This window comes from Pleurodeles waltl, chromosome 5, assembly GCF_031143425.1.
Source record: "Pleurodeles waltl isolate 20211129_DDA chromosome 5, aPleWal1.hap1.20221129, whole genome shotgun sequence".
NCBI lineage: Eukaryota > Metazoa > Chordata > Amphibia > Caudata > Salamandridae > Pleurodeles > Pleurodeles waltl.
The window spans coordinates 807,971,173-807,989,140 of NC_090444.1; the positions used below are offsets into that span (position 1 = coordinate 807,971,173).

General features: G+C 43.8%; 1 protein-coding gene across 7 annotated transcripts in view; it reads right to left on the reverse strand.

Annotated features, from left to right (window-relative positions):
- Positions 1-17,968, reverse strand: part of LAMA2 (laminin subunit alpha 2) — a 3,379,260-nt gene that overhangs the window by 1,548,290 nt on the left and 1,813,002 nt on the right. For all 7 annotated transcript variants that reach the window (XM_069234829.1, XM_069234828.1, XM_069234823.1 and 4 more), the window contains one exon: positions 10,833-10,919. In XM_069234829.1, the coding sequence (XP_069090930.1) occupies positions 10,833-10,919 (87 nt within the window). The remainder of the gene's footprint in view (positions 1-10,832; positions 10,920-17,968) is intronic.

The following is a 17,968-nucleotide window of genomic DNA, read 5'->3' on the forward strand; positions in this document are numbered from 1 at the left end:
TGGGGTTATCGAAGACCTAGTGGCTTTATTACAATGCTAAATACTATATACTTACTAACAGGAGCTTTCAGCCAGCCCTCTTCATCTGTTGGTCTGTTATTGTGTCAGTCATACTGTCTTCTTTCCACTGAAGCATAGGGCATGGGCAACTGGTCAGCCTACTTAAGCCTTTGGTTAACATCAGTGTCAGTAACATAATTCTTCTCTTTAACAAGGAGAACATCCATACACAAAGTGGCCCCCTTCAAAATCAGAGCCTACTGTGAATATGTGGGCTTTTTAAGGTGAAAAATATATTTTTGTTTTCCACCTTTCTTTTTTATTCCCAAAGGCCAGGATGCTCTCACAACAATAATGTTCTTCAGAAAACATGACAATGCAAAGCCAACAGCAGAGTTACTGGTTTTGCCAATGCATGTTTCCTTTGTACTCAAGTAAGGCGAAAATCACATGTCCACGCTGAGGGCATTGTGGAATCCATTATGTATCTCCACTATACATAAGGGATACAAAATGTCAGGGGGAGTAGTCTGACACATTAGTATGATTTATTGCTGACTTTCCTGAAGCTTAAGGGAGCCCACCAGCTGAAGACAGAGGTTTCATTAGACGTTTTGGGATTGCCTTTGCCAGGCACTGACCTTTTGTTCCCTAAAGGTGCACCCCCAGATGAGCTAAGAGGAGGTGTCGCAAGGCAGGAGGCAGAGTTTTCTACAGAAGTGCATGATTAGCCGAGTTTGACCTGCCCTTTCATTTGCCTTTAGATGTTGCTCCCAAAAGGCTGCTGAGCGTAAGGTGTGAAGGCCTGTCGACTTTCTGTGGCTCTATTCTTAGGTCTCTCTGATTAAATGATTCCTAGCTCCATAGCTCCATTCTGCTATTACCTGAAGACACATACTGTGGCTGGACTGTGTGGAGTTTGCTACAGAAAGTGGCAGTACCATCTTGAAACAGCCTAAGAATTGTAAGAAATTAGGTTATTAGTTGTTCAGGATATTATGCCTATGCAAGTAATAGGTCAACAGTTGTCTCCTTGCTGGGAACTAAAAATCCCACTGTAGCTCTTTATTCTCTCCAGGAGGCATAGCAGAATAGCCCAAGGCCTACTCAGGGGAGTTTATGTGAGTTCATGTGAGCTAGTAATTTCCATTATCCCGTTATCTGGCACACAATAAAAACACAGTAAATGACTGTCCAGTCAGTATTTCCTATTTTGAAAAATAAAAATACATTTATTACACACACACTACTAAATACTACACATTAATTTACAAATATATACACCAGGCTGAACAATTTACCTTTGGTAACCTTCTGATATCACATTTGACCCCCAAGGGGTCATGACTCCCAAACTCACAGTACCCCCACTACCTATAAGGAATAGAACATGACATATAAGGAGTTGTCATTTTCAATAAAGTAGGCCTATTGGCTTTTTCAAAGGTCACCACATCAATATTTGAGGTAAGCCTATTGGCATTGTTAAGATGTCACCAAATTATAAGACCAATAAACACATGTTAAAAATCATCACTATAGCATTAAAATCAGTAACTATTCTTAAATACAAACATTATTATCAATTAAGCACTGCAATGTTTATCAGAAACCACTATCGGCAATGTACTGCCCATAAGCCATTTAAAACTGACATAACGAGTCTGAGTCTGTCTTGTACCACTTTAGACCACTTAAAATTCAGCCATGTGACCAAACACTAGAGGTCCCTCCACTCCCAATCTCTGGAGCAAAAGCGCCAGCCTAAGAAACACTTTGAAAATACTCAAAAGTCTCCCCAGGTTATGTTTCCTGAGACGTGGGATACATAGGTTTTAGTTGAAAAAATAAGTCAAGAGAAAGTTGCTGCACTTCTGTAGCCACCAAACACTTCCTTAAACATGTTGGTGGTTCCTCTGTTTGTTTTGGAGCAACCACAAGTCAAAAAAGGCCCACAGGGCATTATGGGGTGCTCACTCCTTGGAGTGTGAGTATCTTAGTGGTTTCAGCTGTGGTTGTTGTCCCCACGCTGCATGCATAGGTTTCTTTTTTGTAATTTGGGGTACCCAGTCACAGGCTGGACACCCAGATGTACTTTATGTTGGAGAAGTGCTGGTAGCCCACTCTGGCCCTGCCCAGCTGGCTTCCCAGCTGGCCAGCACTGCTGTCTGCCATACCGGGAGCTGGCAGCGGCATTCTCCCTGCCTTCTCCGTCCGGGCAGGGCATTGGTTCTGCGGAGGATGCCCCGCTCTCCCCACACACAGGCATGGGAAGCAGAGGCATGCCCACTGTCATTGTGTGGGGGGGGTGCACCAGTGCTCCCAGTGTAGTTCCTCATGTCAGGGCCTGGGGATGAGGTCCCAGGCGTTGAGTAGTTTTTCTTATGTCAACCCAATGCGCTCCATCACTCAAGCATAGGCATGTTAAAATGGACAAATCTTTGAACGCTCATAACTTGGGCCATGTTGAGCCAATTGCTGCTTCCTTGGGCTCATTGTACTCCTGACGGCAAGCTCTTCTTCTGGCTTCAAAATGGGTGCACTTTACAGGGAGCTGCTTTTACTGGTTCCCTGTGCCAGCTGTCTCCTATGCTTGGCTCCTGGTGCGGCTAGGGCTCAGAAGTCCCGGTAATTCCCCAACTCGTTCTCAGGAAGTGTAGGGGGAAGCAGCATCACTTACTTTGGAAAGACCCTCTAGTTGTGGGGTCAGCTGCAGGCAAAGTCCTCATTCTATCAGTGGAGGAGTGGGCTTGCACTTCCAGCTGTCCATAGTGTTGCTGCCATCTTAGTCCAGGTCCTAATTCTTGCTCTCATTCATGTTCTGTGGGTGCCACTTTTATGCCCAGTCCAGCCTCCTGTTGGGAGACTCCCTTTTTTTCTATCCCTTAAACTGGTTCTAGTCAGTTCTCCCATCTTCCCTGGGTTTGTCTCCAGCCTGGCTAGTGACAAAAAAGGCTTGTGTGTTCTGGGAAAGGTCCCATTGAAGTGCACCCAGTCCATAAATACCAACGCCCTTTTTCACTGTCTGACTCCAATACACATTTCCATGTAGGACAACCATCACCAGTCCAGGCAGCTAAAAACTCCCGGAAAGTGTAGGCAGGAAACTGCCAAATTTTCAAAGATGAATAACTAAAATAATAATTTACAATCTGACTTTATCAATAGAGATGATTTTAAATTACAATTAAACTTTGTATACAAATTATTTTTCAGCTGCTTCCATTTCCGAATTTAGTATTTAATAACGTTAACAGAGTAGCCCTATGATTCCCTATTGTAACAGTCAGTTTTGCCACAGTGAAATTAATTTTTAGGGCTTTTTTACTGTAAGGACACATTCACCAATAATACACCCTGCTTGCAGGCCTTATTTCCTAAAAAGGCAAAGTACATATGTTTAAAAGTAGGAGATTTTTAGGAAATAAGGCCTGCAAGCAGGGTGTATTATTATTATTTAAAAGGAAGGTTCAAGCCTGTCAAAAGGGGATATTTTGACAGGTTGAATTTGCAGTTGAAAACTGCTACAGGCAGGTTGCCTGTGTACGACCACCAAGCTGCGCACAGCGGTAGTCTCTCACATGTAACCTATGTTCATGTGTAACCTGCCCAGTACCCCTTACCCTAGTTGTGTCACAGGGGCCTTATCTTATAAGACGGCCACTTGTGGTAAACATGTGTATAAGAATTTACAATTAAATAACTGAGAATGAGATGTAGGTAGGGAAACTTGCCTCTAATAAAGGTCCCAAAACTGGGTATCCTGACAAGAGAAGTCTAGAAAGAGTAGAACACACTTCTGGCTGCCTTCTGGAGAAGCTGCCCAGAGAGAGGAGAGACAGGACTAGAAGGTACAGGTGATCGCTATATTGTGAAGTACCAGAGAGAAAACACTGATGGACGCATATGTGGTAAGTCTCTGGAATCTGCTGTGCCAGTCCCAGCTACCCCACCTGAGAACTCAGAACATTTTGACCCACTTCCATGGAATTAAAGAGTTCTGTGGGTAGAGGTATTGAACTCACAGTAATCATCACCCATTTAAAAAGCACTATGAGGGCAGGACCTCCTGTCACATAGCAGGTCTCCACTTAGACCACTAAACTATGAATCATTTAATTCACAGCTAACATGACCATTTTTTTATGGTTGAAATATCTGTGACAGCACTGCAGGTTGCATGGGTGGGACCTTTGCTCTCATTCACCAGTTTGACCCGGTGATCCTGGAACGTGGACTTCAGATGTCATCTATAAGTCAAAAAGGTACACTGTTCCACAAAACTAAACAGAAATCCACTGGCCACTTCGCAAGCCCTGTGACTGTAGTATGTATACCCATCTGAGTGACAAGGAGCATACCCTATGATGAAGCATGACATCCAAATGAATGCGTGAGGGATTTTGCTTCTGGTTTGTGAAGTGCCCGGAAGATTTCTGTTTTGTTTTGTGGAACAGTGAAACTTTTTGACGTATAAGTTACATTGGGAAACTGTACACTGGACCAAATAAACCTCCTTGTACCTCTTATGGATAGATATACTTCAGAACTCATCTACAGTCCTCTTACACACTCCAGTTTTCTTAACCTGTAAAACACACCACTTTTTCAAAAGATGGCTAGGTGGGATCCTCTCTTGTTATAGTGGGGATTTTGTTTGACCCTGTGACTGTAGTATGTATACCTGTGACTTTTCCCAGCCCATGAACTGTTTTTTGAGCTTGCAGAATTGGAGGTGAATGGGTGGACAGGAAATAAAAAGAGGCATGCTCCACAGTGATAAAACACAAAATCAGAAAAGTACCATTGTTTATCTTCCCGATATGCTGTGAAAAGACAGGACAGTCAGTGGGCCGGTTTTTAAGGAGCAAAAAGAGGTGGAGGCATGCTGTAGCATTTCTAGAATGAGTTGGTGCCCTACCAAATGCAAAATTCTCCAACTCTCTTCTTAAACCAATGCACAGGTAGAATGCGCGAAGAAGGAGCCATGGAAGAAGGAAGAAACACCAGCACTATTGTAGATCTTTTCATGAGTCCAGGGATGCACCTACTACTGGCTTGTACTCTGTGACTCTTACTCAGGGGCTGGTGGCAACAGCTCCCTGAATACCCCTAGGCTGGGTGGGGATCCTGTACCTCCTATACTGCCCTCAAATAAGAAGCACTCTAGTCTTGTTGTGACTGGCGGGGTGCGGTGCCCAGAAAAATTGGGTACTATGAACTCTAACTTTTCCACACACATCACACTGCTGGCCGTTGATGGCCTGGATTGTTGGGAACTGCAAGCACACACTGTAGTCTGCCATGGAGGGCCGGGGCAACACTACATAGTAGCAGCACTAACTCAAGCAGGTGATCACACAAGACTGGCAGGAGGACAGGTTGAAAGCCCTTACAGTGAAGTTGCTGTTACCAGGAGAAGAAATCAGTGGTGCAGAGGCATTGGAGGGCTTAAGAAATCCTCTGAAGTCTAAAGTTCATAGGTAGAAGCAGTTTGTACCAGGCTATGGTAAATTACTTTGCTCCCAATGCGTGGGGTCTCTAGCTGCTGCCACTAGTAGTCAAAGGGGTATCCTGTAACAAAATAGTTTAAATCATGTGACAAACAGTTCATGAGGGACAGATTTCTATTGTCTCTGTTTGCAATATATCATGTTAGTGTTCATTCATGTAGGCTTATTTTAATGATGATGCAAAGTAATGTTAGAGGCACTAAGGCCTCATTATTGATTGTTTAGAGCCTGAAAAGGTTCATAGGCCTATATATTTTTGAAGAAATGTAAATGTTCAAGGCAATGGGTCTTCACCAGGGTATTATGGCCAGCAGGCGCATAAAGGGGCAAATTTACTGGGATTTGCTGCAATGCATCAGAGCAACTATTAGTTGTTTGCTGCATTGCATCACGGGAAAGAGCACAATACTGCTAAATAGACAAAGAGGAGATTTATTGGTAGTATTTTGCTTTAAATGTATTAATGTACTTTTTTTTAAAAAGAAAAAGCAATAAATGGATACCGATTTATTGAAAATGATTTGTTGCATTGGTGAGTTATGAATTTCTAGTCCAAACCACCTCCTGGAGATCTCTTGGACTGCTCTGCCTTGTTATCCTCAGAGTAAAGTTCTAAAAGGGGGACTTGGACTTATATCTTGATTCTGAAAGCATCTATATTCCACAAAAATTGGTTCTGATACATTTGTGATAAAACATATCTATTGGAAATGACAATCATTTGCGTGGCACTCCCCAGATGTTTCTTTTCTTTAGCAGAACCCATTTTTGCATCAATAGGACTCTTCATGCTTTACTCCTGCTAATTAGTGGTAAAGTGATTGTGCTCTACCTTTAAACAAAAGTGAAAAATTGACACGTTCCTACTTGGCGCTTTAAATTTACTTGTAAGTCTCTAGGCTATGATACTACAGCTACCCAGGGCCTGTAAAGTAAATGCCACTGGCGGGCTACAGCTCTGTGTTTGAGAGCAGATAGAAAAATAATTGAAGGACTCATTTGAATTATAATAAAGAACCAACTTTATGGTCAAGTCAGATTTAATATTACTATTTTAGAAATGGTACAGTTAGAAAGCAATCAATTATCTGCTTAAGCCAAAACGGCTTTTGTGCCAGTGCCCAGAGCCACCTGCCTGTTGAATGGCTCCCCTGTGGTGAGATGGGGATTGCCCCAAGACAGTGGACAAAAGACTTAGGTGGAAAGAGGTGTCTTTCCTCCTTGAGCAGGATGGCCTGGGTGGCTGTGCTCAGCCCCTTCCTTAGCATCAATGGATACCTATCCAGTCACCGACAGATGTAGCTCACACCTAGGCCTACCTCCCTTTGTCTTTCTAGTTTCTAGTTGCTGCAGAACTGGTTTCGAATTATCACATAGGAGGGTTTGCCCATTTCCAAAGCCATACCTCTAGGTAGGCACAGGGAGTTCTGACCAGGGGAAGAAGGGTTCTGCCATGGTGGTATCAAGGAAAGTGGGGTACTGTTGGATTTGTTACAGTAAAACACATAGGAAGTGCACAAACATGGATTGGGTCACATCTGGGAACTTGTGTCGCATTAGTTAGTAAGTGGCCAGATGGCACTGGGCACAAAAGTGGCACCCCTTACCTTTGTCAGTACACTCCTAGACCTGCGGATAATCAGAAGAACTGTCCTGATACCTGAAGAACCTGAAGGACGACTTGACTGGTCTGCTTTGAACCTTGGACCGCAGAAATGACCCCATGGGTCAGTTGACTGATCTCTTGTTTGAACTACAGGGACAAAACAAGCTTAAAGAGACATTTTCCTACAATTGTCCAGCTGAGCAGTACCAAATGGACCTGCCCTGAACCCTTCTGCTGGACTCTGTTGAAGTGAGTTCTAATCCCTGAAGTGGTACTCCAAGATCCAGGACCTTCGACTAGTGATAAAATATACTCCTCCTGACCAAATTGCAAAAGCTGGAAATTAAAAAAAAAAATGCCAACTTTTCCTCCAGAGAACCCACAAGGCCCTGGGACCATCATTGAGCCAAACTCATTGACATTAAATTGCCAGTTGGGTTCAACTTACTGGTTTGCCTCACTGAAGGACATCTGAATTCCAGAAATGTTTCTAAGTCTGAAAGTAGAGGGTTTTTAGCGACTGATGCTGAGCAGCGGCCCGTTGATGAGGAAGGCTTCCTGGGAACAGACTTTGGGCTTTACCTGCTCAGAGCTATCCCTCCTTTGACAAGCAATGCACTGGGGTTCCACTCCTCAGAAACCGCCATCATCAAGCCTATTTCGATCCAGCTCGCAGCTTGTTCACTGATGACTTGTCCACTACAACTTTTTCCCCATTAAGGTTTCTACATCAGAAGATAAACTTTCCACCAGGACAAACCTTGTCCCTACATCTGACTGCACTCATCATGGCCGGCCTTAACTTTTGACTTTGACCCGGTCCTGAGCGACCGGAAAAACGTGGTTGGCAATTTGACTTTTGGGGCTATTTTCAATTTAAACTGTAAAAATTCATATATTGTTTCTACTTATTGAAGTTTTGTCATTTTTATATAATTTTCTCATTAAAATATATTTTATTTTTCTAAATCGTTTGTGATTTTTCTTGTGTTGTTTTTATACCTTAATACTGCTTTGGTGCTGAATAAACACTTTACTCATTGTCTCTAGGTTAAGGCTGACTGTTTTTGATCCAAGCTCACAGATGGTTAAGCACAGGTTTCTTTATCGATATTTGTGATTCACCCTGACAAGGATTCTGATTATTATTTGAGATGGGTTCTCACCCCTTTCAACTAATACACCAGTTCCTTACATTATCATGTTTGTTTTTTTAAAACACTTATTGTGGATTATAAGCCTTCTGGGAGCAGGTTGGTTCATTAACTTTGTTTACAATGAATGTCCGACGCAGGCCAGGTGAGCTAGACCCAAGACAAAATTTCCAGATAGCCATTCCATATAAGCCAAATTTACAATAAACAATCTAAAGGGAATTAATTTGCATTGCCCGTGATTATCCTTATAATGTGACATGGGCTAAGCCACCCTAGCCCTACGTTGGGCACGCGTGTTACAGAAAGAATGGAAGAAGGTGGTCAATTACCTAGAATAGTCTTTGAATTTCCTCAAAATGTGGCCTGGACCAAGCTCTCCTAGGCCTATATTAGATACACTTGTTATATAGACAGAATGAAAGAAGAAGGCCTATTGGTTGGGGGAGTCGAAGGGGCAATCCAGTTCGTTGTCTATAATTGAATTGTTCTGCATTGTAATTGCATGTATATATAGAGCTTACTACTTAGGTAAGACATCGAAGAGCTTTATGCCATGGATATCTGTCCTAGGTAGCTAGTTTGAGGCACGCAATGCAATTTTGGATGGAACACATTAAATTATGAACGAAATGGTAAGATGCTGGCAAAACTATGAAGGCTGTATTTTAGAAATTTTGACTGGTCATATTAGTGGATGAGCCGCAAACTCGTCAGCTTCGCACATCAGTAAAGTGATTCAAACCCACCCGACATAAAGAAGCTCAATTTGTAGTACGCACAAAGCACACAGCCGGCTTACTATTTATCTCTATTGCTATAGCACCACAAGTCGAGAGCTCATCTTCTTGGCACTTCTGTCATTGTCAGACCGTATGCAGTCTTTGTGTGATCCTTGTTTTTGAACTAGGAAAAAATCCTTCTTTTCTACTGAAGAAACACTCTGCGGTCGCGCCGGAACTTGTGTTCGTATCTTAGTCTGTGTGGGAGTTGTAAAATGATTATAGACTTTTGTGGCACATTCCAAGTTGTTACGGAAAGCTACCGGTGCCAATGTATTTTTCCTAGGCGTCTGTATAAATGGAAACACGGGAAGCGTGGGCCAGTCGGCTCATGCCCTGGCAGCAGTCAGCTGTCATTTTTCCGTCGCAGACTTCCATTCGGCATGTGTCACTTCTCTCGTGCCAGCAAAGATAACAGGCCTAGGCTTCCAACTACTAGAGAATGCACGACAAAGATTCCCACCACAACGAATTTATGAAAGCGGTGCACATGTTAATTTCCTGAAACTTCCCCCATTTCTGCTGCACTAGACCAAACGACACGTGCCACAAGACGTCGTCAGTGACCTGGGCCTGACAATAAAATGCCACCCGCAGGGCTGCGGCGAGGGTCTGTCTGTGTAGTCATAAACTCGCGGCTATTCAGTGGGTAGAAATGCATTTGCACCGACGACAGACTGGAAAAGGCAGACAGGAATAGCACTCAGCTGTAGCCCTGAGGGATGCAGGCAGGTGACCTGCTGTCACCAGACACTTAAGGCTCTCTTTTAACAAATGTTGCGCTTGTAGGCGCTGCGCGTAAGAAGACGAAATGCCAAAAGGAACAGGGAATAGGGCACCCAAAGAAAAGCGAGAGTAACTTTCAAACACGGTGATGCATAATGGGTGACAGAAAGCAGACAGTAGGGCTACTGTAGCGCCATTTGTTTTGCAGCGTGAGCCACCGGAAAATCTTCATACATATTTTGGCTTGTGTTTATTTACAAGCGGCCTGTTAATCCCCCCTCCTGCAATTACCGGGACCCCAGCAAACGAAATTCACTCGTGAGAAACGAGGGGAATAACTTCAGAAAACTAGTAAAAGAAGCTCTGGTCTGTAAAACCACCCGGTAAACCCAGGGTCAGGAATTTGCGAATCATTTGCGGCAAAGGTCCAGGTAACTCTGGGGTTCAAGCTATTCCACAATACTGCTCACACACTCGTAATGGCTGGAAAATGGAGTCGTAATAACGCATAGAATCAGTGCCCCCATATTACAATCTAACTCTAAACGAGTTGCGAATTACGTGATCACACCATACGGTTATTAAATACTTCTGCCTTGATACGGTTTACTTCGTGATATTTATCATTTGTTATCACACTCATTTCTCAGAACGGTTTCAAGCAGCGTGTGAGCCGCGGCAGCTCAAGTACAGTCAGTGCTCTTCATTTATCAAAGCAGGAAACCCAAACATCAAGTTACGGAACATGGTAGTGGCGCTCCAAACCACGATGTATCTCCTACAGTGCAATACATACACCAAAATAAATTCTCAAGGAAAAGATAGCCAGGAAACATTGTATTACAATTGGTGTGGCTGCACTAAGTGGAAGGAATGGTTACAATAAAGGTGCGGATAACAGGTATACGTGGTTGTGGCCTTTGTACTTTTCCAAGACCCAGAATGAGTTGAATTGGTAGCGTGAACTAGTTATGTGTCACAGGCGACTGTGAAACACCAAGTGATGTGTATTTCCAAACAGAAATAGGTAAAAGTTTGCCAGTAATCTTACCTCTCGCAGCGCTGTCCAGCGTAGCCCGGCGGGCACTGATCGCAAATTAATCCACGGCTTTGGTCAAAGTGGCATGTAGGGCTAAAGCTGCGTTGTTGATGGGCGAGAACAGGACCGAGAAGTAAACAGAAAAACACAAAAATGAGCTTCATGTTCCCTGGCCCTCTGCAAAAAGCATTACTGTGAAACACGGAGCGCAGACACATGCCCCCAGGCCCACCCAGGCATGCACTAAAGGTTTAGATCTGCCGCAGCCAATCACTGGCGGCGATGGCTTTGCTATTTCTGCCGACACTGGATCTACTGGCGTGAATGGCAGCATCCCAATGCCACGTCGTTATGGAATTGCTTTGCCCTGTTGCTGAGTTTCTATAACAGAAAAAGACAAATGTCCAGCTTCTAGTTTGCAACAGGGAGGATGGCGCAGGGACTGGAGGAAAATTATCTACAGCAAAGCCCCTTTAAAATAAATATCGGGCGACAAACCTCAGAAGCAAAATTGTAACTTTCAAGAGGAAAGAAAGACAGATTCGACAATGTGCATCCTGAGAGTTTGTTAGGATGAGTTGTTTTATCAGTTTCTTTTAATTATTTTCCCTCTGACTGAAATGCATTTTGAAGTTCCTCGTGAGTTTGAATCTGTCAGTGCCTCTCGTTAAGGTACTTTTTTTCGGAGTCTTAATTGTTCACAACCGCATGAAATTGATGTGTGGAAGTGCCTGAGTAGAGTTGATTTATTTGTAATGTGTTTGCTCACATTACATCACGACATTTTAGACCGTCTAGCGCAGCCACGGACAATATGTAAAAACCTTGGCCCTAGTACATAACAAGCATTTGCAATGTAATTGGTCTTTCACTAGCCTGGGCATTGTACATTTATAATTTGACTTTTTTGCCTCATAAATGGTCAACCCTGCTTCGTAATTTTGTCTTTTCCTGCCATATAATTCCAATAGCCCTGCATATAGCTAAAGCACATCCATTTACCTTCTTCCTCTACCTGCTGCAAAAAAATGAAAATGTTACCATTTAGCAGCCTAATTTAAATCTGCCATGCTAATTCCAATAGAATACCACTTTCACCACCCCACCATCAGAGTTGCTGGCTGGCTAACACAATTCCCAGAAAAGACAGAAGACAGCCACCGAGGAGTAATAAACTAGAAGGTCACCCAAACATATCAAGAGTGTTCAAATATGCATAATGGAATAAGAATGTTAAATTGGCCTGAATTATGGTCATAATTGTAATAAGGAGAGATTATTGAAACATATACAATTATCATTTAAACCTCTATCAGAAATAAATGTTTAGCACTAGACTGTAATGCTCAAAACAGCCCATAGAGGCACCATAGCAAAAATATCATTTGTAAGAAACATGGCCATGTAACCATATTGGTAGTCTCTAGAGGGCATGACCCCATGAAAAGAACAAAAACAAACAATGCAGTGTAATCATATACTTAGCCTCAGAGGACAGTTTTAAAACAAGCAGGCCTACTGCAAAAAAATTACAAACAAGGCCTTAAAAAACCTTTCCTAGCTGTAAAACAAAAGTTATAGCTATGAGAAAGCTTAAAAGACATTAAATAGTGGGATGATTTCTTATTTTGGAGGCCCCCACTAACATAGTGTAGGGACCCAGAGATGATGTAGACAAAAAGAGCACATTGTGGTCCATATTTTGATGGTGGACCTATTGTCTTAGGACCATACAGGCTGAGTTATGAGCAAAAATGTTTTGTAAAAGGAATGCTCTGCAAAGCATTATGGACAAGTTTCAGTGGCAGAAATATTTTAATATTTTGATATGACTGTAATGCTTAGAACAGTCCTTAGAGGACACCACATTGAAAGTAACTTTTGTAAGAAACATAGGGCCAGATGTAGCAAGCAGTTTTGCCCATTCTGTGTCTATTGGAAAATGTGTTTGTACATATGGCCCATAGTCATTTAACTATATAGTTAGCCCCTAGAGAGCATAAAAACACAAAAATAAAATGGCAATAGATAATGCAGAGTAACCAAATATGTAACCCCTAGAGGAAATATTGCATTACATATTTCCAGGGGTAGCAGGCTTATAGTAATGATATCACAAATAAAGCTCAGCAGTGGGTCGAAGGAAGCAGTTGCAGGATCACTGGCAGAGTCTGGTTGAAGGGGCAGCTTGAGGGGTAGGGTGGGCTGGGGTTGATTGGTGAGGAAGCTGGCATAACTCTGGGCGACTAGCATAGAGATAAGTGACTGGCACAGAAACTTCTGGACAGCAATGTTGTGACTGACACAGCAATCAGGAAACTCGTATAGCTGTAGATGAGTGCACAGTGGTAGGCGAGAAACAGGGTAGTGAGTGAATAGCCCAGCAATCAGGGGGATGGCTTAGCTGGGAATACCGGTTACATTGGTGACTAGCGCACATCAGGTAATTGGTACAGCTGGGATTTGTGCCGCATAGGGTGACTGGCAAAGCACTGTGGATGGATAGCGGTTCCATGATGTCCCTTTACACGCTGCATCACAATGGACCTCGTTGCGTGGAGTACTTTTTGTGTGTACACAGAATGTGCCTGTAATTAGATGAGCATGGGACCCCTAGGAGTCTGCACACAGATGTGCGCTCTTCAGAAACGTGGAGATTTCACCAACCCTCGGTGTCTTGGGTTCCTCGGCTCCGTGACTGCTGCCGTCCTTCTTCCCATCCAGGGTTGCTCCTCTGTCCCGCCGCCACCTCTCCTCTTCTTGCTGCCGCTCGTACAGCGTGACAGGGGCCGAGGTGTACAGGTTCATGGGGGTGCTGAGTGAGGAGGCGGCCAGCACCGAGGCAGTGTGACTGGCCCATCCTGCTCCTACCTTAGGCCGGCAAGAAGAGCTGAAGGGGAAGTGGTCTGAGCATTCATCCCAGCTAAGCAACGGCCCGAGGCGGCTCAACCGAACAGCGGAACATCAGCTGAGCAAGATCCCACCCAGCCTCGTCCCGTCTTCCCACCCCTGCAGTCACAGGCACTCGGGTAAGGTTGGTTTCCTCTGCCGTGCTAGATGATAACACATCATTGTAAAACATGGGGCTTTACAAAGAGCGAGAGCGATTCTGAAAACAATGGAACCGTATTGGTGACACATTCTGCAAGGGGCGAGGGCAAGTTTAATCCTCCCACCCTAAAAAAAAAAAAAGGTAGATTATGTAAACACAAATATTGCGGTAAAACTATCGCTCATGAAACGGGCATCAAACAGCAGTGCAGAGCCGGCCATCGGCAGAAAGATAGTTGGCGCCTTGACTGTTTGCTTATGACTACAAGCCCAGCCCACAAAAATTGCAAAAAGACCTAAATGAGGATGGAGAACATTAAAGTCTGATAAAACAAATAAAGCTCAACTGTTAAAAAAAAAAACATATGTTGAAGCCTGGCACAGAGCCTTGAGGAGAAAGGATGGTGCTGGGATTAAATGGAAAACCAAAACCAGACGGGAGGAGGTAGGAGGGGCCATCACACACTGTAACAGGAGGAAGTGTGGCATAGTGTGATGGCCAACAGGAATGTTCTCCTAGTGAAAGGCCCTTTGGTGGGAACTTAGCACACAAGGGAGGGACATTTAGCACAATGCACCAATAAAAATTAAGCATTTAAGACCAGCAAAACAAAGAAAAAATGGCAAGAGTTGGCGTGGCTAAAACCCATATACTGAACACAGCACGTCTTGCAGAGACAGCACATTTGCTGCCTAGGTCAACCTAAAAATGAAGTCCAAGCAAAATAGTCTATGCTTCCGTGTAGGTGGTCTTAAGTAGAATTTCAAACGTTGCTGTCTTTTGATGGGCAGGTACATACTGATTTGCTGTTGGCACCACAATCTATGACTCCTGTGCTCTTTTTACCAGCATTGGCTGTTGATTTTGAAAAAAAGTATGTGGCATAAATTCCCTGTTCAGTTTGCACATTTGCACTTTGCCTGTGAGCCAAACTAGATCCTGCAGAGAGAAACCAAGGGCCAGATGGTTGATGTAAGAAAACAATGTATGCATAAATTGCTCCAGAGGACGCCAAGGGGTCTGAAGTGCCACTAGCAAAATACTCAAATACTTTCTAAGTATGCTAGAGAAGGAGTCCAGTAGTTCATACTCCCCATGAAAACTTTGAAAACACAATACAAAGCTCCATGTTTCAGGCACAATGCTTCTGTCAGACCCCATTCAGAGAACCATGGGTAGTAGACAGGGGTGTGCTTTGCCACTGATGGTGTAGGGATGCCATAATACAGCTCTGCAAACTTAGTCAAATACAATCATTTCTGAACTTGACCCTCTGGGTAGTGAGGGTAAGCAGTCACTGGCTTCTCAGAGAAGTAGGGTGAGAGTGCTAGAGCTCAGAGCGCAACAATCAACCAACATGTGCACTAAGGTGAATGTGCTGACCAGTGCTTAACTTTGAAAGGAAAAATAGTTCTTTAATCAGAAAGCTGTATGAAATGTTACGCACTTTAATACTCACAAGTCTGTTTCTCTGGGCCCTAATTCTTGTAGGTGTTTCCCCTAGCTTGATCTCTCTCTCTCTCTCGCCTCCCAGGCTCTTTCCCCTAATTCTGGATTCTTTCTACCGCCATAGAGGATTTCAAGATTAGCATGAATCAGGGTCATGTGCAGTTCACTCACCCAGTTTATAGTGCACTCAGGCTTATTTACAAGCCCCAAGGTCTGCAGGTGTGTCTTATTTTCCCATATAAAAAATGAGGCACCAGCAGTGCAAGGGGCTTGTAAATAAGCCCATTAGTCTCAAGTTTACCCATTGAGAGGATGGAAGTAGTGTTCTCTCAAAATCTTTTCAGAGCTACCATACTACTTGCCACCATGCCAGCACACCTCTGAGAGCTGCAGCAGACCAGAACCCTTCAGTGGAGATCCTCAGTGACAGGGGGAGGGCTGGGTTTAGAAGTGCATCTTCCCAGCCTTTCCTTCATGGCAGCATCAATAACGTGACCATTGCAGTCGTTCGCCTGATAACTGGAAGTTCTGGAGAAGATGCAGTCTCAATGGGACATCAAGTGCGGACAGTTCCAGGGGGAGGCCCTCCGCAATCAGCAATTGTAGCCCATGTACAGGCTGACAGTACAGCAGGTGTAACCCCTGACTAACTTATAGCACTTCGATAGATGCAGCCCTGCATGGGCTATCAGCAATTTGACGGATGCAGCCCCTGACAGGCCTTCAGCAATTTGGTGAATGCAGCCCAAGACAAGTCAGTAAACTCAGCCCCACATGGCCGCTCATGGTCATGCAATTGCAGTACATACAGGGCTTTGACAACAAAGCAATCACAGGTCTGTGGTGTCTGTCAGGAACTGAAAGCGGACTCTGGATCCGTCCTCAGGCACTTGGGTCCTCCCAGATAATTCAAGTTTAGTCTGCTTTTTCGGAGTACCTCAAAACTGCCAGAAATGTGCTTGACTTTAATATGTTCTAGACAATCTCTCCTCCTGTTGGGCCAAACAGACTCCTTTCCTCTTTCAGTAGGTGAGTAGGCTTCTAGGCATTTTAGGGCAAGTTCATAACGTCTCCACCAAGAGATCCAGACATAGGTGTCCTCTCCTCATCTTTTGGAGACTGGCTCCCAGGCAGACATCAGCCCTAGTTGTACAGCAGCTCTCCAAGTACTTTGCAGAGCTCTCCCTTCCTTGGTCATAAAGGACTTGGAACGTGAACCAAGCGGGGTGATTTTGGTCCCGTTTGTATGCACAACTTTCAGACAGGTTAATGGGTCCACTGTCTCAAAATATAGAAAGGTTTATGATGGTTCTTCTTACAAGTGCCCTTTTAAGACAAAGCATGGTTGTCTCCATCCTGAAGCAGTCACAAAGAGGTGTGATATTTGTGCACCTGGTTGTTGTCAGCCCAACTGAAGGAGTAATAAGAGAAAGGCAAAAGGGCCATCTTCACCTAAATCCTTCTTCACTTTTCACAACAGACTTTGCAGTCACACACCTCACCTCTAACATCCACCAAATGGCAGTGTTCAGGAAGAACAATCAATTGCTTACAAAAGGCCTCATAGAATATCTAAAGCAGCCTTGCTGCCACTCACCTCACTTCAGTGACTAGATCTCCTCCCTCTAGCTGATGCAATGTTAGCAATACACTTCTACTGTCTGGGAGTACAGTCCTTATCCTCCAAAATGGACCCCACTGGCCTCCACTACTCTGTCTCACACACCAGGCATGTGCTACATTGGTGAGAGAGAGAGAAACACACACACACACACACTCCTCTCTCCCTGGATGTTTATGCACAGAACTGGACAAGTGCATAGAAATAGAACTTTAAATTAGTCGACTGCCAGCCCTCCACTCCAGGAATCGAGATGACAAGGTATGGTCACACTATAGATCCGTAAAGCACAGTATGCTGCCACCACAGATTCATGTACGAAACTCACAGCAGGGATGGTAGTCTGCTGTCACAATGGGGATGTGCTTCAAGCACCCATCCATGTTACAGGACAAGTCCAGGACCTAGGCCTCTCTGCACATGTTTGGATTAGAGTGATGGCAGGACCAAAATAAAACCTCAGGATAGAAAAGACATGTAAATAGGCATTCAGGGCAGGGGAACACTCCTGTTTACCACGCATGGAACATTCCCACAGTAATAGTTCCCAAAAACTGACCAAGGAGCTATAAATATACATGTAAGTAGAAAAATATGAGTATGCAATTTCACATTTTCTGGAGAAGGCGGAGTGAAAAACTAAGAAAGTATACACAGCTCACATTCACAGGCCATACAAACCAGAGCTAGAAAAACCTTATCTGCTGATATATCAATCATATCACTCGGTTTACAGGATACAAAATTAGGTATGTACTATAATTTTTCACTACTTAGGTTTCAGGCAGCAGTAGTGATATTATCATCAACAGCAGTATAGATGATGACATGCTGACATCAGACTATTGTAACAACAGCCACAGCATAGCATAATTTAAAAGATAGCGAACATACCTAAGCAGAACGTAATATTTTAGGTAATTGCATCATTAGGCCATGATCACCATTGTACAAGGTATAGCAGAATTCTCATTGGAACCCAACTTAGGCCCTGGAAACAAGGAAATAGTATAACAACACTGACAA